We start from the raw sequence: 26,634 nt of genomic DNA on the forward strand, positions 1-26,634 counted from the left end.
TGGGATGACATGCTCTCGGTTTCGAATTTGTCAGGCGGTCGCCTGCCTAATAGCATGACGGGTTCGCGGGATCGCCGTTTCGATTAGTCAGTTGTTGCTTCGGTCATTCCTCTATTCTCCCCTCTCTCTCCCGCCTGATCTGTCTCCCTCTCTTTCATGTGAAGAGGCGAGGATAGGAGATGGGAAAAAAAGGAAAGGGAAAAAGTGGAGAAGAGTAGTGAGGAGATGAAAAGAAAGTACAAAAGAAGGGAGAAAAGGGAACAGAGGAGAGCCCTATTTCCTCATGCTGTTGAATATGGTCATGAGATCACACTATTATGCTTCTGATGCTTCCCTCAAATTCATCCTGGTGCTCACAATCAGACGGTCTGGCCGGTGGCGGTATGTAGGATAACCCTGCCGCTTACACCACAGAGCACGTCCAACAAAAGACATCGGCATTGCTTTCTGTACATACCGCTCTCACAAGGGGCGACAAATTTTCACCATAAATAACATTGCGTTCATGTAAAACTATGACAGTAGTGTTTGGTTGAATATGATTTTTATTCTAACTTTCTCTAGATTTTCTGTTGAATTTCTGAACGCTTCAAATGCTGTCGTGTGAAAAAAAAAACAAAGCAAAAACTCAATATAGACATTGTAAAAACTTGCGAATATGCAAAATGCAGAAAATTCATTTTCTTAAAACGTGTTGTCAAGTTAAGATTGATAAACAGATTTAGCAATTTTGACAAATCTGCAGCAGACACAGTTTTATTTTTACTTTTCAGATCGAATGAGTATAACCACTTCTGTGTAATCTTTCTCCAGTATACGATATCGAGTACAATCCAGAGTCGCCAATTTGAAGATTACAAGATCATTATAATTTTTGCTCCTGGGCCAAACAAACATCAGACTCCATTCTATTATGAATAAAATGTATGAATGTATACCGCGCATACAAACCGAGTGAAACGAAAGTATAATGTTCACAGACAGACACACAATGAAAAACCATGTACACACGTGTTGAAATCATATTTACACAGGATAGCGTGTCTTATCCTCGATTACAAGGAATGTTTATTCACGTACGAGAACAAAAATATAGTACTTTGATGAAAAATATGCCCATATGACAGAAACTAATATTAAGTTCACAGGTGAAGTAGGATACTTAAGTGATCAAAGTCGAGTGTGTAATCGAACCGGTAAGGGAAAGGACAAGGCAAGGGTTAAGGGTGACAGTACCGGAGGTTTGGTTGCTGTTTAACAGGGTTTAAGAAATAATTTCAATTTTAGTTAAAATCAGGCCATGTTATGTGGAACCATTTAGCACTGTCTGTATGTTCGTTAAGCTGAGTTACCACATTCTTGTGTTTCCAGTACTGAAGTAGGCCTACCTCGAATAAGTTCACATTCTCCTTTAAAAATGTAGTGAGCAGACCACGGAAGCTTATCATTAACCTTCCATCAATCGACGATAATAGTGACGATGATTAATGATGATAAAGATGAAAGCTGCCTTATGTATAATTTTGAACACATTTTCGTACCGTTTAAAGTATACAGCATACCAGGGAGTCATGGCAAATTTGACACTGGAATTTGGAGTACTGCAATACCGCTGGTCCACATTGGAGCTTTCGCAGTTTACTGTATTACAGCAAAATAACTTGTATAACGTTTTCAACATTTCCTTTGTGGACGCAGTTAAAATGCTTTCTTAAGCAAGAATCTGCAGTATGTTCTGAATTTTCTTGGCACCATATCTCGGTGGTTGATATTCATCGAGGTTCTCCATTGGGATATCAACTAATGCGTTAGCCAAACAAGTGTCCGGTCAAATTATCCATAAAATAAAAAGTTGAGGAAGTCTTAAACACGGTTTTTCGGGATATATACAAAACATTGGATTAAAGATTTATTTCATTTAAGGCGGTTAACATGTTTATGTCTTAAAACGTCAGTGTCTGTTTTCTCTGGCACATGTCATGAGACTTCGAACACTTGCCTGCTCATGCTGAATTGTACAGTAGTATGATACTTCGAAATTGCGAAGTCAAACCCAAACACTCAAAAATCGAGTACCTATTATTAATCTCCACCTTGATCTAGTTTTTAGCTTGCTGTTTGGTGCATAGTAAGCCTTGTAGGTCGGATGGTATATTCCTCTTTGTGTTCGTTGCATTGACAGGATTTAGACTACACAGTAAACATGTATTTTGTACACATGTACATCGGGATCTAATATTTCTACAAAGTATACCAGACACAAACTATATCGTTCATTGCATATGTACACGCTTCACTAGAGCAAAAAAATACAGAAAATCATACCGAAAAATTATTAAGTGTTCACTGAATTTGATGCCTGGTAAGATACGCTGATCATGCATCAAAATTACGGAGCTTTTATTTGTGAGTTTCCAACAGACAAAAAAAAAAAAAAAATAACTCTAACATTGTTCATATTCCGTTGCGGGCATTCTTTTCATAACCGGAGCACCAAAATTATGATTAGATTTCAATGTATATGGCAGCAAATCTTTTGAAAATATAACACTTACATGACTGAGTAGAAAGACTAAATTTATCGTTAATGTACCGATGAAGACGGCCATTAAAATCCAGTTGGTTGAGGCAAGGTGTTGTAAAGATATGTGACTTACCCTTTGCCGTTATGTCTGGATCAATATGACAACCGATCGAGGTTTGCATGGTAAAGGAATACTTACCTTTTTTTTTTTTTGAAAAATTCGAATTCAGACGCAACGAAACTTTTCTCAAAGAAACTGTCTAATAATCGACTGAAAGTGCTTCTGACTTCTAATTTCGGGTATAATAACAATCGACGATACAAGAAAAATGATTTTGCGACGATAAAACAAGATTGTTTTTTTTTTCAATATCTTATGTTTTACAAATTGACAGGATGACATCTAAGTGTTTACGAAGCGATTATCTCTGTGTCGAGGGCAATAATTTTAACCCCAGTCCCTCGGAAAGTCAGTTCGTTATCAAAAAAATAATCATCCACGATGAAACCTGCAAAATGAGAACAGCTGATATATCTGATGATATCGCGACGCTATCTGTATCTCGTTTCTCAGAAGCCGTCGTTTGCTTCTGCCTGAGCCAGCTGGTCAATGATCTTCTGCACCAGCGGTAAGTTCCGGAGTTCATATTTGAAAGCGTCCTCGTTGTCGACGTCGAATACCTTGTCGTCATGTGCTGGCGGTAACCAGGCTCTGCCGTATCTGGAACCAATTCTGAATTGTTTCGTCAGTAAAGCGTCGCGTGCTGCAGAAATGACAGAAGAAAAAGAAAATCCCATGTGCTTGATATCGTCGCAAGTTCGTCACAACATCGTGAGCTCCCAGTAGTTAACCGAGATCAGAAAAATTAGACTTGACGAGATCATCCCAAGACTTGATTTAATACAATACAATACAATTCAGTTCAATTCAATTCCATTCCATTCTAATTCGTTCCGTTCAACTGAATTCCGTTCAATTCAATTCACTTCACTTCAATTATATTAAATTCATTTCAATACAATTCAATTCAATTCAATTGAATCCAATTAATATGAAAATTGATAAATGATAAATACAAACACACTTACATCAGATACAACGTTTACAAAAATGAAAATAAGGCAGGTCAAAATGAAATTCAATCATATGGGAAAGAAAATCGTTAATAATGGCACTTAGCAGCGCATTGATGAGTGCAATGGTTGCAACGGTGTCATCATACAGTAAACTTGTTTCATTAAATCATGCAGATATTGAATTTTATATGGTTCGATATCACGATATATAGTTGCCTGGAATGAATCAATTATGAATATTACACTACATATAATAAGCCTATATACAATGTCATGTATGTATATATCCATACATCATTTGTATTTATACCTGTATTTATATTCGTGTATATGTACATATATACTCATCGTGTATACACATATTATCATAACAATCTATGTGTTTCTTACTCTAGCTGTGTGCACATCGCCTCTTAATTTTCAATCAAGGTTGAAAATAGTGTTAATGAATGCTCATAAATGCATGAAGTCTGCTGGTTGTACTTAATGAAAACAATTGCTATTTTTAACATTTGATTTACGTTACAAGATCATACGAAAGTTGATCTTTATACTAAATGAGCGAAGAAGTTTTAAGGAAAAAAATCCTTTTCGTTTTGTTGTTATTTTCCGAGAGGAGAATTTGCATCAAATGTCGTGAGACTTTTCTACAAATTCGATAGGTTCACCTCAAAGTAGATGCTGGAAAGAAGAAAAAAAAAAGGAAGAAAGGAAAGGGGTACTTGAAAGAAATGGGTATTCAGGTCAAAAGGTTTTTTCTCCCTGTTGCCTTCCTTTGTCGTATAATCCCACCTAGCCCTCAAATCATCAATTATCAAGACCCCTAACCCCCGCGGCAAGATTGCTGACATGTCTTCTGCTAGAGCCAGAATGTCGCTGCCACAACGTGCCATTTCACGAAGAATAGACAGAACTGGGTGCAACCCATATTTTCCGGCATTACTCTTTGGGTTTTAAGAATAAAAAGGGGGAAAAAACCCTCACACAAAACCAAAATACGATACAGTCAAACCATTTTGCACCGAAACATGAAAAAAAAAAAAAAAAGAATCCTGCTTCGGAAGGTCACCAATGCTATAAATAGGAAGACAGGATAACGTCACAATGAAGGTGTAGAATTTGACACACACACATACATATGCGTATCCACTTGTATGATAAGTATTTACGAATCTACTTCCACGCAATTTGGGCAGGTGTCAACCTTCATGACCTTACAATAGTATTGCATTTCCTGTTAGTATACTCTGAAAATATATCATTTGCAATTACTTGTATAATATTATTTTCTATACAGATATTCATGTGTCTGTTTGTGAATATGTGCGTGTGTGCGTGCATGTGTATGTGCGTGATATCACGTTGGCCTGTCACAGAAATGATTGGTGTAGAATGAAGATGTATGGAAGGTCAGTCATCACGGGGGACAGTCAGCCGCTACAAACCTCGATATAATGGCATCCATGCAATTCGTAGAACAGTTCCGGTGATGAATTATTCTATGTGCTCCCTATATGAAGGAGACCTACTAATGCATTCAAAGTACTCATGGCGGGGTAATTTGTGTGTCATCGTCGTGGTCAGGTTTTCATAACATTTGAAAACAATCAATTGTATAGACGGTATTCACATTTCAAGCGTACCTTACACATCAGTATTCTTCTACCACTGTCTGCCATACTGCACAGCAAAAAAAAAAAAAAAAAAAAAAAAAAAAAAAATCATCATTTGCGTATAACGTGAATATCCTTTGCAACTCACGCCCAGACAACCTTCATTTCTCTGGGTTGAGTAATTGGATTTCTAACGCGTTCTTTGAATATACGTAGTACTGTTTCAAGTTTTCCACTTCAGCCAATGTGATAATAAATTGTATTTTTGTTTGGTTTTTTTTTTGTCCAAAAATTGTACCAGCCATGCATTGCGAAGAAGCAGGAGCGCCAGGATGTTCGATGCATATGATGGTCTTTGTAGATATGATGAGCTAATATTTAACGTGGGCTCCCCTTGATTTGCTGTTGGATAAAAAATGCAAGCAATCAAAATGAGATTTCCTCTTTCTCTATTGCTGAACTTTTCTGGATAATCTAACGTCCCTCTTCACTTTTTTTTTGGTGTAAATATTGTGTGATCATTATAATTATTACTATTAACCAAATAATAGCATACACATTCGTTTTATCTCTTTATGAAATCGAGTAACAAATTAGGAGGAAAGTTTTAATAAAAGCGGAACTCGATATGAATCGGTTCGTTATTCTCTGTTGACCCTCGCATTAAAATCACAATTTTAGCTCAGATAAGATTCCTCTTCAAAACGGTAAACAGTGGCGTGCTCGTGACTTGCTCGAAATGAGATGGTAGTATTTGTCTAATGTACTCACAACAGCTTTTAGGGACTGAACCGATCATGAAAAAAAAAAAGCGGAACTGATTGGGGTCCGGTGAGCGGGAAATGCCACCAGCTTTGATTTTCTCGTGAGCTTTAACATCCGAAGACGACCCCTGTCTGGAGTTTTTAAAAGGTTGGACAAACCACCATGTTATACTCCAGAACCCATTCTTCAATTGTTCATTCAAAATACCAATAGGTCAGGCTGGTTGGACTTCTGAAAGGACGCAGTGGAAGCTCGTAGGATCTTAATGCAATAAAAGCCTGATGTGCCAAAGAACATGCACAAACTCTGATCCCGCTCTTGACAAACAGAAACGACATTATCAAGAAGAAATACAACATGAAGTAATGTTGTCACCCAACTTAAACAAGAAAATGGGATTTTCGTCAGTGCTGAGTAATTGTAACGGTTGTTGTCACGATCTTGCCTTATATCTTTAACACAGTTTATTGACGTCAACACAAGAAGATCTTGTATTTTTTTTTTTAAAGAAGGTTGACTTAGAATGCTATTCTTTTTTTCTCTCTCTCATACCCACATAAACAACAACAACAACAATAACAACAACACTAACGATCACACACACACACAAGAAGGAAAACTAAGCAAAACATAATGGCCTACCAACGTGTTTTTAACACGTCTGGATGCGGATACACTGTACATTATCACATTGCTCCCATAAATTCCTGAAGACTCTATTTTATTATTGACTTCTTTTGAAATCAATATCACAAATTTCATAAGATTACGCGCATCACTGAAACTATAGTGACATGCGCCCTGAATTAGAACGCAATGTAACGTTAGAACGGCTTAATCTACATCGCCTGCAGCAAAAATTCCTCTATCTGCAAATAGCGAAAAATTATCCCGACGCGGCATTAGTCCAAATCGATTCCGATTGGCTCACCGTCAAAAGATGCCATCGAATCGCATTCTCCTTCAACCAATCGTTCAGTGCGTAATCTGCTACAACTATCAATTTACACTTGGGGAAAATAGTCACAGCCCCCGGCAATTTTAGGGGACAAAATATTCGCCAGTCTCACACAAGTCACCACGCTTCTAGAAAGCTGACTGATTTCCTAGCAATTGTGTTCAAGAGAAACGACAGGCGGTGACACGTCATTCGCTTTTCATTTCGTGGATGCCCGATTTAACGACTTTATCGTAAATATGACTCACAGATACTGAAACTGAAATTTGTGCTTGCGAGAAAAAACATATCATTTACAGAATCTGGCTATCGAAAGCTTCCTAATTAGAAACAGTATTGATTTAATCGCTTGAGTCCTATGATTCTAAATGGCACAACGAATCACATGCTTAACGTGGATTTAAGGGAAGGTGAAAGAGAACAACCTAAAGCAAATGAAAATTGAGCTGAAGAGGATTAATCTTTTCAGAGCTGGCACTACTTATGCAGAACTGGTGCTACGTATTTCCGAACAAAATCACAAGGTTTGGAAGAGAGCCTGTTCTGAGCTGCAGAGATTTTTTTTCTTATCTGCATGAATAACAACAATGTTAACTGAGTATTATCTGGCAAGTCTGAAAGCGACATTGAATCACGCTTTTCCTAAAGACTACTCTTAAAGTAATAAATATTTGCCAGGACGTAGGCGAAGATGTCTTTCAATCAACGTTGGCTGGGGCCTGGGAGAACGTTTGCAGTCTGATAGACTTGACCAGTTAGTATTAAAGTATTTGATTAGTAAGTATTATATATATTTTTATGAGGAGCCACAACAGCTCATCATACGCATCATGAAAAGTTGCGCGTTTGATTAAAGGTCCAGTTTACCCTTTGGGAACAGTGATTTAAAATTTTTTTCAAGATACAACATTTAATGCATATGTGTAGGTCTGTTGTGCCACAAAGCATCCTATCATATAAAATGTTTGCGATAAAGCATAAAATATAAGGAAATTTCTGTATTTTTCTCAATAAACCGTAACTGTAGACGGTTTAGTCTGGAAACATTTTTTATTATAACTATTGTTCTTATTTTGTACACTTAACAATACTTAACATCAATTTTACGGGTTCATATTTTTACAGTGGTTGTTTCTATACCTAACCCACAGTTAAGAACTATTTTAAAGCACTTATGCTTGGTTTTTGTTTCATCTGCAAATGGTAAATTATGCCTTTAACGGGCGGGTTCACGGAGTTGGTGATGCAGCTCTGTCGGTAAAGACACTCATGGAAGTATACGGCGTCTCTGAACAAGAACTGAACTGTTTGAGACAAGCGATTACAAACGACTTCTATCATAAATGTGAAAGGGGGACGGATAGTGTAAGAAGTTAGGCCTTACTATCTCCAAAAGTCACAAGGATGTTATGAAATTACAAGGTGAAATTCTTGTTTGAACATTTAAGGTTTGTTGTTGTTGTTGATGTTTTCAATTCGGCATCCATGCAACCTGCCAATGAATGGTGAATTGTTTTATACCTTTAAAGATGTACTATTTAAAGGTGTGAAAGGTGTGATATTCCGAATACATTCAGTGAACATCATTGTCAAGGATTGGGTTTCGATTGCTTTGACACGGTACTCGCAGGACTTTGGTAAACAACACTGCCGTTTATTTTATAAAAAAACAAAACAAAACTAAACTAAAACAACAACAAGAACAACAATAACAAGAGACACCAATATTTGACTAGAAGTCAGGTGGAATTGAAGATGCGCCTTCTGTTTTTGGCTAGCCACTCAAGCGTAGTTTAGCATGTTAATGAATAACGAGGAAAAGGTCTGCACTTGATGGATGGCTGCAGCTAATGGTGAGATAAGAATCAGACGATTTTGGGCAAAATACTTTACAGGGTTTTTTTCTCACCCTCAAATTCCCTCTATTTCTCTATTTCTGTCGGTCTCTGTCTCCCCTTCCTCTCTCGTTTTGTTTTGTTTTGTTTTGTTTTGTTTTGTTTTTTTGAGCGAGAGCTCATTTCTGTAAGTAGATCATTGACTTACGCCTTTGATATCTTGCGTAGATATGAACTCCTTTCCGTTGTAAGACTGCTCCGTCCTGTTCAGACACACCATAATGTGGCAGCTAGAAATATCGGTATCTTGATTTAATGAGATATGTACGATGTTTCTCATTATTGTATCCCTAAACTTACACTTCACTCCAGTTTAAAGTCTATATCAACCCTTTTATCCTTAAAGTGGTAAGAACTGGTTTCGATTCCACCTAAAAAGTAGCAAAGGGTAGAACAAATAAGTGATCATCATCCTCATGCTATAAGCCGCCAACATACAGAACAGTTTGCTGTATAACTTCTTTTTGGTTTCATTTGATTAAAGTACATCTTTAAATTCTACTGTATATCCTTTATTAAAGAAGGTAAAGACGAAACTTGTTGCGTTTACTAGATCTGCTTACTGTCAGAAGAATCCAACAATTAGCCAAATTAAGAAATAACAATTTTAATCGTCTAAATGTGTCACTCTTCTATCAAAATAATCAGTTATGAATAGCGATTGAGAGGCGTTTGGTAATCCAGCAACCGAAAAAAAGACCAAACGGTTTAGGGGAAAAAAGGAACTCTTTTTAAATACATATACACACGCACACACACATATATACATACATATATATATATATATATCTATATCTATCTATCTATCTATCTATATATATATATATATATATATGTATATATATATATATACATATATATTATATATATAATGTCAGCAAAGAGCATCAGGAAATATATAAAAGAACGAGAGAGTACCAAACTACATAATATTGTTTTAAAAGACTTGATGGGTCCAAATTTCTAACCATGGTAACCGCTGGCTGTTCTTGGCAACCCGGTTTCAGAACACTCTTAGTCCAATCTCTACAAACAGTAAACAACTCATGTGGAACAGCAGCTTCTACAAGACTGGACAAGGAGAAAAGGAACATGCCTTTTTTTTTTTCTCGCAGGAAAGAAGAATAAAAAGACATGGAATTGTTTGCAGACATAAACGATACGGCGTCTGAAATGGACTTGAATAACATCCCATTACACTCTTGAGAATATTAAGCATGATTTTTAACGTTTCTTTTCTACAGCTTTGCAATTTTGGCAATGACAGGGAAAGAAGGAGTGCAAAAAATCCAAAACATGAAATTGATTCCTTTTATGTTCATCTACTCGAAATATCAGCTGGCATCTCACTTACTAATGCTGCACATACAAAAATTAATCTTCATGTCTTCATTAAGAAACAAACAAACAAACAAATAAACAAACAAACGATATTTTGCCAGCGGGGAAACTCATTCGTATCGTCTTGATGCTGTGACTTTCTAGGAATTAAGAATTACAATCCTTTGATAAATTCCTTCTCCCTTGGTGCCACATCACAGTTCATGTGCGTCATTATTTAGACCGCATAACCCTTTTGTAAATCTTTCGTTCATGTTTGCATTGGACATTTCATCTTGCAAGTCAATATCCTACGAACTGGCAAAAAAAACCCCTCTGTTTTTTGGCGGTTATCAAATTCCATCGCCACAATAAACATTATGTATGGTATACATAATAACTAAATCATTTTTTACCGTTCTCCAAAGACTGGGCTTGTATATGTATGAGATGCTTAACAGGTATATGTTTAATTCAGTTACCAAGATAATCTCGCTTAAATGGAATCCACTGACCTAAAAAATCAACGCAGACTGAATTAAACAAGACATTAGATAGCAGCTTAGATTGTGTATATCTAAACGTTTTCATGTGGCGGAGCGAGAAGCAGACGGGACGATGTTTATTACATATAGACATGGATGGGTAAATGTACTTAAGCATTGCCATTTTGATTGTTTGGCCTGATACTGTCCTTGGATGAAGTGTGTTTGTTTGGTATTTTTCCCCCTCGTTCCCTTCTGCATCACTTTACGTTCGAGTTGCCACAATCTCCTGTGTTGGAATCTACTTGTTTCGACCACCGAATCCCAAACCATGCTGGTCCACATTTCCATTAGCGAGTGCCTTTGTTCTCCCGTCCTTCCTTGATCAAAGCAATTTCCCGCCGGCTGATGTATACTCGGTACGCCCTGAGGGAGTTCTTTTTTTTTTAACAAATAAAAAGCCTTTTTCTTCCTCACCCTGAGCACCTCCATTTTTCCTCAGTCGTGCGAGAATCACCAAGAATTGGAACTCTTAAACAGAAAGTGATTTGTCATTTAAGACTGCAATTTGATTCGATGCACGATCGGAATTCTCTGTCAAATACACGCGTCGTCTGAACGATTTGGCTGGTATGACATGGATACGGCTGTTTTTGGTAAAGGGCACGCGCCCAAAAAAATTAATCGTTCCAAATAGTCAGTTTAGGCGGCAAAATCGTGACGGCGGAAGTAGCGTGATGTCATTAGTGTCGGCTTCTACCTCGTGACCTGCTTTCCGCCATTTGATGGTTAGCAAATCGCATGTTTTCTCAAGAAAAAATTCACGTTTTTCTTCTCCAATTTTAAAAGGGAAGAACCAAAATGCACTATCGATCGAGGTCCCGTAATGACCGATATATCCCAATATCAGCTAATATTTTTCCGCCTTTCCTGAGGTGAGAAACGGAAAGGGCGATATTGTTCAGACAGACAACAACCGCAGTCATCAAAAAGTACAATATCAAACCAATGAAAAAGACCCTACTCAGCAGAATGAGACAAACAAGGCTACATAATTTCTTAAATGTCACTTAATGTCATTCCTTCTTAATTTCCAGTAATATCAAAAGAGATTTTAGTGCCGAGATCGTATTTTCTTCTTTGTTTTAAGGAAAGATTTAATAGCTTTAGATTAGGGTTTATTGAAAACCCGTAATGCTATTTGTATAATTGTTGAAACGCGCGCACCCATATTCTGATATAATGTAAACGATTTTACAGCTGAAAGCTGGCTGAAATTCAGCAAATCTACTTGCATCATATTGATATTTCACACGATCTTTAATAGCCCTGTTAGTTTTCCATGTGATTATGACAAAAATTGTCATATTTTTATAGCATTGTCATTGCATATAATTATTATAGTCATATATTCATAACAATGACATTCAAGCCATAGTTACGAAAGTATTAACACTTACGGCATGTAATGGGAGACCATCATCCGACATCACCTTAAAACGAGTATAGAAAGATACAGCATCAATGAAAAAACAAAAAGAAGAGATGAGTCCGCTTGTTGACGAGAAAGGCATTTCTTTTAACAACAAATTTATTGTTATACGTTTCCTACATGACGACGGGATAATAACAGTTTTTTTCTTTAAATACGATATATTATTTCATTGTATCATTATTCATCATTGATATTTTCGGTAGGTAAGCGCAGAACGTCAACTTGCCGGCTCATCTCCCCCGCGTATCGACGATGAAGAATGCACAGCCATTGGTAACAACTTGTTTCTAAGATTTACTCCGCCGATGAAAAATTGAAAGAGCAGGACGGGAGAAAAGGAATGGAAAATTGAGGGAACACCGCGAGGATATCATCTTCGTCTCGGTCGCTCCCCGGATGATACCCCTCTAGGGAGGACGAGGAAGGAGAGAGCTCCCAAGGAGCAGCATCTGTTTAATGACTCGAATCTAAAATGACGTTGTACCAGCGCGATTTGCGTGTTTCAATCTCACAGGAAGAGGGGGAGGGTGTGGCTGTTGGGGGGGGGGGGGGGGCTTAATCTCCGCTCTTCCCCCCGTTCTTGTGGGATGGTTAGGTCATGCGGCTTTATTCAGCGGCTAAAGATTTCCCTCCTTTGAACATGGCAACCTCTTTCAACAACACGAGAGTTCCCATGCCTTCAGGCTCGGAGATTTTTCCAATTACTTCGGCGTCTAATTCATTCGGGCATGAGCATGGGTAAATCGTTAAGCGAGTGGAAATACCCACGCTTTTTTGAGCATGAATCGCTCAGTCAGCCGCAGTGACATACTTTTAGAGACCCACAAGCATGGGGGATAACATGGAGTTGGAGGAGGAAGACTGGCCGGTTCGGATGAATTCGACAATTCCCGTAACGAACTGTGTACAACTTTATCACTGATCTCTATGTAAGTAGACACAGAGCCGATGAATCTCGACTGGTCTCGACCGTTACTGGTGGGCGTACGCTTTGATGCACATATTTACCGACGGGGGCTAGTCGTGGTTTTCGAATGTACCCCGGTAGGCAGTTAATGAAGATCGATTCAATCGAGTTTTTAAAGCAGCTTCAGAGTTTCCTTAATTTTCAATCTGAACCAGTTAGAACAGATCGACAGTATCTTATTGGCGCTTGACTTTGGTAAGCAGAAAGTAACATATACCTCATTTTGATGAATCCTCGATTCTAATCGGTTGGAATGGGGGACGCATAGGGCCTACACATTTCATGAGACTGGTGTTATACGGAGCGTTTTTGGTACTATTGTCCTATGGGATCTCAACTTCGTGCTACCCTCGAAGCAAGCTCCTCATGACATAGTTCGGAGTTGAGATCCCTCATGGTGGGGCAATGATAAAAAAAAATGCCCCGAAGAACAGTCCATGTTTTGTACACTATCATCAAGAAGTAGAGAAACTTTGTTTATTTACTTGCATAAATTACTCTCCTGTATAAAGCTGGTAGATACGAAGAGGATACGACGTCATGTGTCCTTTTTAAAAAAAAATGCACTACTGCTTCATGTAAATCAAAGGAAATTTAATTCATAGAGTTTCAGTTTGTTGGGATTACTTTCTTGATGTGCTTTAGAGTAGGTTGACCCTAGCCATGCCAGGTCGTTGAGGAAAGATCGAAAGATCATGTATAGTCTCACATCCGGTTCAGAATTCTTCCTTCTTTGGCCCTTGCAACATCACGAATGATAATGGGTATAACTCCGTACTACTACTGAGATGCCGTCAGGTCGTTCCTCATAGCAAACGTGACGCCCCAGCTTCCCTCGCTCAATATTTCGTAGTTCCTCGTCATCCCTCTACGCCAATCCCGAACCAACACAACCTTATACGCAGCCTTACCAACGCATCCAACGACCGACGCTAAAATGGGCTTTCACAAGGTCCACGCTACACAGTCCATCCATCATTCCACTTGCCCCCAGTTAGAGACTGTTTACGTTATTCACTCAGTATCATCGCTCACTGCTTAGCCAGGCCATTTAGGCAAGCCCTGCTCCACCCCCTCATAATAGGATGTAGTTTACTCTCCCAATTCAAACAATCCCGGTGGATGCTCCTGCGCCGTGGGCGCTAAACGCAACATCTATTCTCGAGCCAACCTTAATAGAAACGAGTGAGCTTCATCAGATTGACGTAGGATAGAGACCCCCCACATTCCTTCTCGTAAGACACATAACATGTATGACTCGCAACTAATTTATGTGACTATCGCCTGGAATCTGCTCCTTAAAAAACATGGTGGTGGTGGGGGGAGGGGGGGGGGGAGGTAATTGAACCCAGGAAAGACAAGTTTTGTCCAAGGGTTGCATTGACCCGTGAGATAATAGATTCGAATGCTTTGTGCTGTGTGAGATCATCAACTTTCAAGTTATACTTGACTGTTGAATCGCATCCTTGGCAAGGCAACATCACTGGTGCCAAAATCCCCCAACAACCAATGTACGGGTAAAATAATTATGCTGAAAATAATGTTCGTCTTACTTCATTGCAGGTCTCGATCCTCAAAAACTACTGAAATCTCATATCGTAACAAGAGTGGCAAGATTTTCTTTATGTATCTCTTTATTGTGCCCTTCGCACAATTACCCCCACTCAGTGAGTGGCAAGATTTTCTTTATGTATCTCTTTACCTGGGGCCATCTTCCTCGTCAAGCTTAGCTTATGATGATGGTCCCCTGCATTTCAGTTTTATCATTTCCTATTGCTTCCTTTCATATATGATATTCGTTCTTGAAAAAAAAAAGAAAATGTATGTAAGATCCAAACGTTACGAATATTAGCTGTGTAAATGACTATGTAAGTATTTTGTTGATTTGTTGATTTGCATTGATTTTGAAATGCAGAAATAAAAACTGAACTGAACTGAACTGAACTGAACATTAACCTCCACTGTAGGTAGTCTGCTTTTTACCGAACCATCAGATTAGGGACAAAAATCAAAGAACACAATCGATATCAGTTTTCCACTAATAAAAAAATACAATCTGATATATTATTATTATTATTATTATCATTACAATTGTCAGTTTTATCATCAGAACAGCACTACTTATGGTAAAGATATAATCATCTAAAATCATTATTATCATTATTATTGAGTATAATCTTTATTAATCATCATCATATCGGTTATTACAACAGTAACTTATTTTTTTTCTTCACACACTGTTATTTCAACTTCCGATGTGATTGACATCGTTTGTTTACCGCGGTGAACAAAATGGTAAATGGAATAGAAGCTTTAACCATAGTACGCTCACTCCTCTTCATATTTTACGGAGCAGTCTGGTCAGGCTAGCATTTTACGGCGCATGCGTGGTTCGATATCACACGCACTTGGAATCAGACTGTAAAAGCGTTTTAGCGTAAAATTACTTTTTCCTTCTTCTTCAATACAACCAGAGGGAACTAGACTGTCAATATGTAACATTGCTGCTTTACAAGCCTGATAGGCCTACTAGGGGACTTATTTCTGCTATTTCGTGCATGCATGCGCTCATCAACTCATTACTTTGGTGTCAATTTATAGTCACTGGTTACATGATGACCAGTATTCTTTACCATCATGTTGTTGTTCATTACACGGTATTTAATACTTTACATGATGTTAAAGAAAAAACAAAAACAAATGTAGTATTTGGTTTAATTGCTGCAAAAAATCATGCACTCATTATTGGAATTTAATACTCTACTGTATAATTCACGCCTGAGCACAGTTTGAGATAGTATCATACTTGATATTCGTGAAAAGAACTAACAGAATACTTCAGAATTGTATCCGGCTTTAGATTTGCAATTCATGTTTATAGAATTCGGAGATAGAGAGAGAGAAAGAAAGAGGGAGAGAAAAAAAAACCACACACACACAGTTTTGACTTATCGCGCCGTCGTATTCATGTTATCATGGTGTCTCATTAGATCGACAGTTATCGCCATGTGCCTATATGTGAGACACAGTCATGCACACACATAGCAAAAACAAAGAATGCATTAATAAAACTTTCTTGAGTATTGACACGCACATTTTGATGACTAATGATGAGTAAGATCGAGAATGTTTTGTTTTCTTTATTTGAAATCAGTAACCAGTAAATTTAGAACTAATTGCGGTAACGACAAACCTAGGTATCGCAAGATAAGCACGACTGGATGGTTCAATGATAAACCAGATTTACAGTATCATAATTATTATACATTCTTGTTAATTTACAAAATGCCTTGCGCTTCTTTCAGACCGACAGCGTTCGCTTATCTGTTTGCTTCTGACTCGAATTTTCTCAGCTTTCACGCGCACACACAAACACACACACACGCACACACACACACACACACACTCACACACACACACACACACACACACACACACGCACACGCTCAGCCTTAAAGACGAACTAACTCAAATTTGACACAAAGTATGAACAAGATTACAATCATCAGTATTTAGGTCGTTTAGGTCGCTTCTTCAATTTGTAATCAATTGTTATTATCATATTTGTTTATCTGGACTATTTCCTTTCGTTCTTTTTTTCATTAGACGTAATGATGCTAGATATCATAAAAGATCACTGACTGGAAGACAAAAATAAAAAAGTTAGAACGAAAGCTTGTTCGGTTCTGTTATTCCAAGTGTGTCTTTCCGTCTTTTTCTTATGCAAAAGTCCTGTGTAACCCGTTTTGTGTTTGAATGATGCTATCTTTGTAGTACACTCCGATAATTATTATGAACTGACTAATGGGTGCCAGAAATTCGAACGCTGCCGCAGCGAAACAGAAAGCGGGGGAAAAATAAAGGGAACAAGTTTAATGGACAACAGTCTTTTCAGCAATTTTTTTTTCTTTCAATTTCAGGGTTACCAGAGAATTCATTCGTCGAAGGAAACGATCTCTCGCCGATAGCACATCAAACTCTCCATATCATATCTACGAGTGATAAAGGCATATTTCCAGAGCGACAAAACCTCCCCGAGCGAAAAGACATCGCGCGCATGTGAAGTCACGTCATCAAGAAATGGGAATGAAGAAAAAAAATCCAACACTTCCCGCCAAATCGAAATTATGACGACACTGCTCAAGAAGTTCGGCGATGTTTGAGCGGCGTCGGGGGTTCGAATTGCTTTCGCCCACTGTCCTCTCGCAGCATTCTTCTTGACTGAATACAATGACTTTCGGAAACATAAGAGTGGTACAAACCTGGCTTCAAAGGTCATAGGCGTTTGGTTGACGGCTAGAGATTGCTATTGTACCATTGTTCGCAGAAAGGTCGTAGAGGAATTTTAGCGTGTCCGTCAACATTGATAAGCCATCATTTTGCCTCTGCGCTTTACATAGCATCGTATAACGTGCACCATAACAAACAGAGCAACCATGTTCGCACACATATCCCTCCCCCGTTGTTTTTAAAGTTGATGAATCATAGACTTGCATGTAGTTCTAGACCTCAGATAGAAGCATCGACTCCTTTCGTATCTACATTGACAACGTGTGATGCACTGTTCATCTCGACTTTCTTCGTAGCACAGATATGAACAGAGCAGATTTACTCTTCATAAATACTCGGGTTGTTTAAAAAGATTTCTGATCAATAAAGCAAGAGGACAATAAATCTGGCAATCAAGATAAAAATGCAATCAGGCGGACACACATGACAGGAAACGACAAACAAAATAACAAAATAAAATGTAACCAAATAGAATAGAATCAGAACGATATTTCCCCCATCATTTTTTGTGCTTACCGAAGTGAATGAAGATAAGGCAATATAAGGCAAACAGCGTAATAGATACGCCGGTACTGTCTTAGACCTATTAATATCGGCACAGAACAATCAGCTGAAATGTTTTTGTGGTAATTGAGGATAAAGCCGCATGGCAGGATCATGTCGCTCTGCCCATTTTCTGCTACTTATGCCCCAGCCTCCAAATGTCATGAAGGTCCATCGCCAAAATTCCATCATTATGCCTCACAAATGCGTACAAAGCGCAATTCAAATGAAAAATGTCGATATTGAGCATATCTGGATAGAATGTTTGTTCTTGTTGTTTTGAGTTTTTGCATTGCCAATATTATGGACATCTTAAATGTCTTGTTATTGAGCAGTTCTCATATAACTTCTGCGTGATCAGGAGAGGACATGAATTAGGGTGTTTGAGAATGTTTAATAATTTCCTTTGATATTTCTAGCCAATGCAAGATGTGCAGCTGAAAGAAAATATACGAATAGTGATAATCATAATTATGCACTTATGCAAGAATAAACTGTCATACAATCCAAAGAGTCATAAGGTAAAATAACGAGAAATTGCAAAGATATTGCATAATCTTCAAGTAGGTGTGAAATAAAGGTCAAAATAAATGTTTTAAACGACATCCCAATTAGTTGCATTAGTATGTATACGTATGTGCGTGTATGTACGCGTGTGTTTGTGTGTATGTGTGTTTGTGTGTGCGTGTGTGTGTGTGCGCTTTAGACAGGGAGAAGAAAGAAAGATTTTAAATACAAAGTTCTTTCTTTTTCATTCGTAATATTGACAATGCGGAATTTATGTTGTCATAATGAAATTTGTTTCAATCTTTAATGCCATGAATTAATTTATATATTGTTTACATGAAAAAGAAAGAAAAGTGAAAGATTGACCAAAAATTGTGTGTGTGTGTGTGTGTGTGTGTGTGTGTGTGTGTATGTGTATTATAATTGTCATGTACCTACAAGTATACCCGTATGCAAATCGGTCATCTTTAATATTCAAAATACAAAAGTATTTCTCTTCATTGTCACATTTCCATCGAATGTTCCAATGACACCAGCTATACAATGATAAGTGTAGACATATCAAAATCTCATTCATTTTAATACTCCCGTAATGTGTTGATCTTTGGGCATTCAGTCGTAAGGAGAATGCATACTACTCGGAAGTAATAACCTGAATTTAGTCAACCAGTTTCCCCCCACTTTAATTATTTACCTTTATCTCTGAGAACTGGATTAGACGTCCTTCTCTCCCGTACATGAGTGGCAGGAAGAGATGCGGCTAGGGCGCAGACTAGCGCAACGAGGAGGAATAGCCTCAGTTCCATCGCTGTACTGTGAAAACAAATATCAAACAAGGAGGATAAAATTTAAAAAAAAATGTTCATAGACTCTTCTGAAAAGAGAAAGCAAGTACTTTTTTGTGCATATGAAGAGACACCACGAATAGCGAATCGTGATTGTATCAATATTCAAGATACATTCGAGCTTCTACTCCATCCCAGCCCCCAGAAACGGTCACAACATTGCTATAAATCAAACTAAACTTAAATAGATTTAAATCAATCATGTACTTGTTTCCAAGTTCTTCCACTGTAAGATTCAAAAATACCAAATGAGTTTTCATTTCAATTGACGTTGTTTTATAATCATGTTAAAAAAACCCACACAATGCATAAGTGAAATGAAATCAGTCAAAACAAAATAACAATACATTACAAAGTCATTGATATTAATTTGAATGTACATCTTCATGACATTAAGGTCAGCGATTCTCAATGAAGACTAATTGGGCAGGGCCATCGTATTTCTAACATTGCTTCCTTCTTCCTAAAAATAGATTAAAAATCACAACAGCAACATAATATTCAAAAGACCAGGGGGGGGGGGGAGGGGCATTTCATGAAGCATTTTGTCCGACAAAGTTGTCGGACAAACTTGCTCTCAGCCAATCAGATGCAAGGATTTCAGTAGCTTGTAACAGTTTGTCAGAAAAATATCCGACCAAACTGCTTCATGAAATGCATGTGGATTCTCAATGACATCGATCTTCATTCGCTGCCACTCGGGGTGAATTCGAAAACCACGAATAGCGTCTATCAGCAACGTGTCAGCGAATTATATGCCTGGAAGCACTCGTTCATCGGCAATGGTTGACTCTAGTCGAAGCGATTCTCGGCTTTGTGTGTAGTACAATACATAGAGAACAGTGATAAAGTTACGGTGATTTCGAACTATCAGAGCCCGGCCAGCTTTTCCACTCCATGGTATCCCCATACATGCTACCACTTTAACGACACTTTGGCCCGAATTCACGAAGGTGGTACAAATGAAACCATGGTTTAAACCATGGACAAAAACCATGGAGCGCCAAGTGCCGCACGGAATATTTCATTACGAAATTTGTTATTTCGTCAACAAAATGACCGTTTCGTTACCGAAATTATCATTTCGGGAAGACATGTTCATTTAGATACAAATTGTTGTCATTTCGTTACAAAATAATAATTTCATCGACGAAATGACCGATTTCGTAGCGAAATATTCCATGCGACACTTGGCGCTCCATAGTTTTTGTCCATGGTTTAAACCATGGTTTCATTTGTACCACCTTCGTGAATTCGGGCCATAATGGTGAAAACATTGCAAACAGTGATTTTTTTTTTATTTTTTTTTATAAAAAGCCAGTTAGGAGTTATGGCATGCGAACGCTGGTCCAAATGCCCTTTCTGTTTTTTTCTCAGTTGGTTAAGTATTTCACTCGTTTTCAAAGCGAAATAATCCATGAGCTTGCCTGGCCAGCCCACGATTTATGGAATTCATGTTCATACAAAGAATATCCTTGCGTGTATGGACCATCAATATTTTGGTTATCATCCATTCATTGTTTCGAAATGAATAGAAGATTCGAAATGAATAGATGAAAAACTTCTTCTATTCATATTGCCACTTCTTCTATTCAACACTTTGAATTCCCTGTATTTTTTTTTTGACGATTAAAAAAAAAAATGAATTGAACTGCTGCCCAGTGGACGTACATGGCAAGCACCATTTATTAGAATACATGGATAATCATTAAATCAAATGTTTTTTTTTTTTGTGCGTGTTTTCGGTTGTTGTTGTTGTCTTTTTTTTTTTTTGCTTTTCTTTTGGCACATGGCATAAGGCAAAGGTTCTCAGTAATGCAATATAATGATTATCATCGTCATGTTCAATTCTTTGTGAATTTTGATAAGTCTGTGTGTGGAGCTCTGAACTCTCAAACAGCTTTGAAAACGGCATCGCTTTGATGCAATGGTATTGGTTTACTGTTCTGACGAAGTTGACCCGATGTCTTTCATGCATACCTTCGCATCAAAACATAGAGTTTCCCGTCATCCAGAAAGTTTTTGTTCGAGGATTCCCGGATTATATCAACAATAAAAGAATGCAAAGTGCATTTCAAGTACAATCGAAACGGATGGCGTATGCACAGGTGCATGAATTAGATTTATTCAGTCCTTGAACGAAAAGTATCCATAAGTTTGGATATGTAGGTAAACTTCAAGATTTACTGACACAATCGATAGTTGTTTTTGTTTGTTTGTTTGGGAAACATGCGAGATATAATTCGGTCGCTACTAGCATTGGATGTACCACTTCAATCAATCATGGTACACTTAGAACCTCGGAAACGATATTACTTCAATTTTGCACCCACCTTGCTTGAAGTCATGAATTTACATTTGCATTTGTGATCAATCAAAGGGCTACTTAAAGGACTATCTGACAGTTCTTATACCTAAGATCTAAGACCCAAGATTTGATACCACTATAATGCAGTGCATTATGTTATCAAATCATCACGATCTCTTTTTTTTTGGGGGGGGGGTGGGGAGAGGATGGGGCTGGATAAAACCTCAGAAACCTCAGAATAGTGAATTACTTTATATCACTGAATATAGGAAATGTAAAATACGGCCCCTAAAATACTTTTCATGAATAATGAATAAGGAGCAAAATTTGGCTATGAAAAAAAAGGTCCAACTGCCAGGGGTTTTCCAGGCAAATGAAACCGAAGACTTGCTAACCCACGCACTTTTCAACAGCCCAGCCGTCATTGCTGTGCAGGACAGAGAGATTATGTATCAGGGGCAGATAATCAAAAAGTTTAGGTGAGAAGGAAACCATGATTCTGCTGTATCCATTTGCAGACAAAAACAAAAAGACAAAAATAGGGTGACAAGTGAGATGGTGATGATACAAACCCATTAATAAACTGTCACAGCAACCCAGAGACTAATTCGTTCTCAATTTCGCCGGCTGCAGACATACATTTAAATGTATAGTTACTTTCTTATTAGTCGCAAATTACGAATGCTGAAGATCGTAGATCATAATGTACATACTCTAACACAAGTAATTATTAACAGGATGTTTATATATATATATACATATGATTTCATTTATCATTTTTGCAACTATTTTATTGGCAAAATGTGTACTAAGAAAATACATATTCAATGTAATTATGAAAGAATACGGGTACATTTCGGTATCGTGATAAGGTGTATTACATAACACAGGCTCGTCAAAATCAATGAGCAAAATCATTTGTATTTTCTAATGTTTTCCTTACGTTTGATGTGATGCATGGTAGGCAGGGATTGACACAAAGAGCAGAGATTGAAAGCATTGACAACCCTTAAAGAAATCTATAATCTGTACTTACCTGTAAACCTATTGCAAAGGTGCAGGTGCATGTTGTTGTTGTTGTTGTTGTTGTTGTTGTTTTTTTTTTTTTGGGGGGGGGGGGAGGCTGCTGACAGGATATGGGGAGCTTGGACCATATTTGCATTTCAACATCCTTTTTATTATGTGTAAACCCGGAGTTTATGATGACAATAATGATAATGATGATGATGATAATAATGATAATAATAATAATAATAATAATAATAATAATAATAAAGATAATAAAAATTAGCAGTCCAAAATGTATTCACTCACTATCAAATAGAGGATTAGCTTCTTTCACTCACTCATACCGACGTAAATCAACTCTTTATTTTACATTTTAATATCAGAAGCTTATATAAAAACTTTGATCAATTTCTTTCTTTTGTGGGCACATTAAAATCCAAATATGATATCATCGGGCTCAGTGAAACTTGGTTAAAGGAGACATCACCCTCTTCGCTGCTTACAATAGACGGTTTTAGACTCGTAACAAATAATAGAACATGGAAGAAAGGTTATGGGGGGGGGGGTCGGATTTTATGTGTCACAGAATTTAGACTGTGTCTTCTTGGAAAAATACAGCGTGATGTCAGAAACTTTTGAGAGTGTAATTATTAAAACTTCAAATAAAGGTAATGTTATAATTGGGGAAATTTATCGACCACCAAGCTCAAACCCTGCTGAATTTTTAGAGTTATTCTGCGGCCTTTTATTGAGCAGTTATTTTGATAGTAAGACATGTTTTGTCATGGGTGATTTTAACCTCAATCTTCTTAATTACATTGATAATCATTTATGCGCAGATTTTCTTAACCTTATGTTGTCGAAATCATTTATTACCCTTACAAGAAAACCGACTCAAATAAGTGATGATGTATCTACTCTTATTGATAACATTTTTGTAAATGACTCATTTTCTGACTTCTCGTCTGGCATAATAGTTTCTTACGTCACTTATCATTTTCCAATCTATGCCCTTGTTTCCAATTTTACGACTGCTAATGTTTTTCACACTCATAATCATGGTGTTCGTGTAATGTCTAAAAATCCAACCTTAATAAACTAAGGGAGAAATAAAGTTCAGAGGATTGCTCCACGGTATACAGTCAAAGCAATATTGATTTAGCCTTTGAAAATTTTATGAATATTTTAACTATTAATTATGAATCTCGTGTTCCTCTCAAAAGGCTTCACAATTCTAATTATGAAAAAGTACCACGACAACCATGGGTTACAAAATCTCTTCTCAGGTCCATTAATCGCAAGAATAATCTTTTTAACAAATATCGCAAAGATCCATGCCCTTTAAACAAATTAAGATATACTCGTTATCGGAACATATTGACGTCCTTAACACGAGTAGCAAAGCGAAATTATTTTTCGCGGCAGTTTGTTAAATATAAATATGATGTGAAGAGTACGTGGAAGGTGATTAACAAGGCACGCCAAATTAACGACCCGGTCATTGTGGCGGAATCTTCTAATGATTATTTTGCAAGTCTTGGTCAATTCATCAACTGAATATCATAGATATTTAGGTAATAGGAATCCTCAATCAATATTTTTGAACCTATTGTTGAAGAAGAAATTGTAGATATCGTCAAGAATTTGAACGATGAAAAAGTTCAGCATATGATAAAATTAAAAATTTTCTTTTAAAAATGTTTTAAATGAAATCATTTCTCCTCTTACATACATTCTTAATCAATCTTTATCTAATGGTAAAGTCCCCAATAAGATGAAAGTCGCAAAAGTTCTATCTTTAAGAAGGTACAGAATGATTTGATGAATAATTACCGACCAATTTCTTTATTGACATCAATCTCTAAAATCCTTGAAAGGTTAGTTTACACGCGATTATCAAACTATCTCACAAATCATAACGTTGTATCAGATTCTCATTTTGGTTTCAGAAAACATTACAACACAACCCATGATTTACTTACTTATATAGACAAGTTAGCTAATGGTACAGATAATTTTGAGCAATGAATTGGAGTTTTTCTTGATTTTTCTAAAGCTTTCGACACGGTAGATCACGAAATTTTATTTCATAAACTGTGTCATTATGGAATCCACGGGACGCCTTTAGAATTGTTTAAGAGTTATTTGACAGATAGAAAGCAATTTATTAACATTAACGGCTATAATTCGCAGTTAAAACCTATTTCATGTGGAGTCTCACAGGGCTCCCTCTTGGGCCCACTTTTATTCATCTTATACATAAACGATCTTCAAAAGTCATCACAGATTTTATTATTCATTTGTTTTGTCGATGACACAAGTTCGTTTTGTTCACATCGAGACCGTAATACATTAATTAACATGATGAATACTGAGCTCAGGTCTGTGCAATCCTGGATTTGTGCGAACAAATTATCCCTGAATACAGAAGAAAAAAAAACAAAACAAACTCATTACATGGTATTCAGTAATTCTTTGAATGTTGTCCCACATGAGATCAACATGAATGATGTGTATGTTTAACGCAAGTTAATAACATAAAGTTTTCAGGGCTTTGGATTGACGGAAAATTATCCTGGAAACCTCATATTCATTTTGTAAGTAAAATTTTGTCCAGAAATATCGGAATTTTAGATAAGCTTTAACATTTTTTCCCTGTTTATATTTTGCAGAGCATATATTCTTCTTTAATATCTCCACACTTTAATTATGGAATTTTGGCGTGGGAAAATGCAATCTATTCATTATTAGATTCCTTCTTCGTATTCAAAAGCGTGCAATAAGAATCATAAACCACGCCGGATATTTTGCTCGTGCCAACTGCTTTGTTTTCATCAAAACAGAATTCTGAAAATTCCAGAACTAGTTCTATCATAATCACGGAATTTTCATGTATAAAGTAACAACTAATGAATAACCATCCGTTTTTATCCACATGTTTAAAAAGAAATCTCTCTATTCACTGTTACCCCACTCGTCAGAGTGACGCCTATCACCTTCCCCTTACTCGCACTATTTTTGCAAAAAACAAAAAACAAAAAAAACAAAACAAAAACAACAACCCCAAAACCAAAAAACAATTATGTTTACTGGACCAAGATACTGGAATGACCTCCCTCAAGATATTACTTCTTCCTTATCCCTATTCACCTTCAAGCCCAAATTAAAACAGCTATTACTTAGTGGATACACTACCACGCTTTTAGCAATTTTTTTATACTCCCACTCTTTTTGTCTTTGTCCGCAACACCAAGTTATTCAATGGTACCGTTATATTAAATCTATAGCATTCTTGTTCAAACACGGCGAGATCTATGCAGTCTGGTTTGAGCGATATTCACGTGGCTCATTAGTTCATTCTTTATAATTATTGACTTTTGCACTGGTATAGTTTTAGTTGGTCAAGATAAACATATCCGTTCTCTGTATAATTTCATGCATATGAATTCGGGAACCTACAGTTTTACAAGCGTCATTGCTTTTATGTAGCCCCCCCCCCCCCCATATTTCTGACATTTACTTGTGACATCCCGCTCAGATGATGTGACCATATACATTGATTTGTGTTAAGTATGTTTTGGGGCTTTTTTTATTCTTTCTCACCCAATCAAAAGATATGGTTGTATATATTTGTATTCTTGTTTTAATCATCTAGCTATGTCACTCATTTTGTAATCCCATCACTGAGAAAGTGGAAATATGAAATAAACTTGAACTTGAATTAATAACACTTATATAGCGCTTGATATTGGCGTATCTAAGCGCATTAATACGGAAAGATATTAACCCGTTATAGGACGGACTGATTTTGCTATACAACACGCATTTCCCATAGACACCTGCCCGAGTATACTCGACTCGTCCTCAACGGGTTAAATCAAAATACAAATATCATTAGCAATTATGTATGTATATATATATATATATATATATATATATATATATATATATATATATATTTGTATAACATTAACAAAACTAGGATTGAGTAAATAGTTTTAAGTTTTAAGCAATGATTTGATTGCTATTACTCA

General features: G+C 37.0%; 1 protein-coding gene across 1 annotated transcript; it reads right to left on the reverse strand.

Moving 5' to 3' along the window:
• Nucleotides 1-3,094: 3,094 nt before the first annotated feature.
• LOC140237527 (uncharacterized) lies at nt 3,095-19,248 on the reverse strand. The gene is made up of 2 exons (XM_072317462.1): nt 19,134-19,248; nt 3,095-3,288 (listed from the first exon to the last, which is right to left on the reverse strand). Exons 1-2 carry the CDS (start codon nt 19,243-19,245, stop codon nt 3,095-3,097), a joined length of 306 nt encoding a protein of 101 aa, XP_072173563.1. The 5' UTR covers nt 19,246-19,248.
• Between the last annotated feature and the right edge of the window lie 7,386 nt (nt 19,249-26,634).

This window comes from Diadema setosum, chromosome 14 (genome assembly GCF_964275005.1).
Source record: "Diadema setosum chromosome 14, eeDiaSeto1, whole genome shotgun sequence".
NCBI lineage: Eukaryota > Metazoa > Echinodermata > Echinoidea > Diadematoida > Diadematidae > Diadema > Diadema setosum.

Excerpts from the sequence above, each read along its gene's own strand:
- LOC140237527 (XM_072317462.1), bottom strand. The coding sequence starts at position 19,245 with ATGGAACTGAGGCTATTCCTCCTCGTTGCGCTAGTCTGCGCCCTAGCC. Across the intron at positions 3,289-19,133 it reads TCCAGTTCTCAGAGATAAAG|CACGCGACGCTTTACTGACG; the intron begins GTAAATAATTAA and ends TCATTTCTGCAG.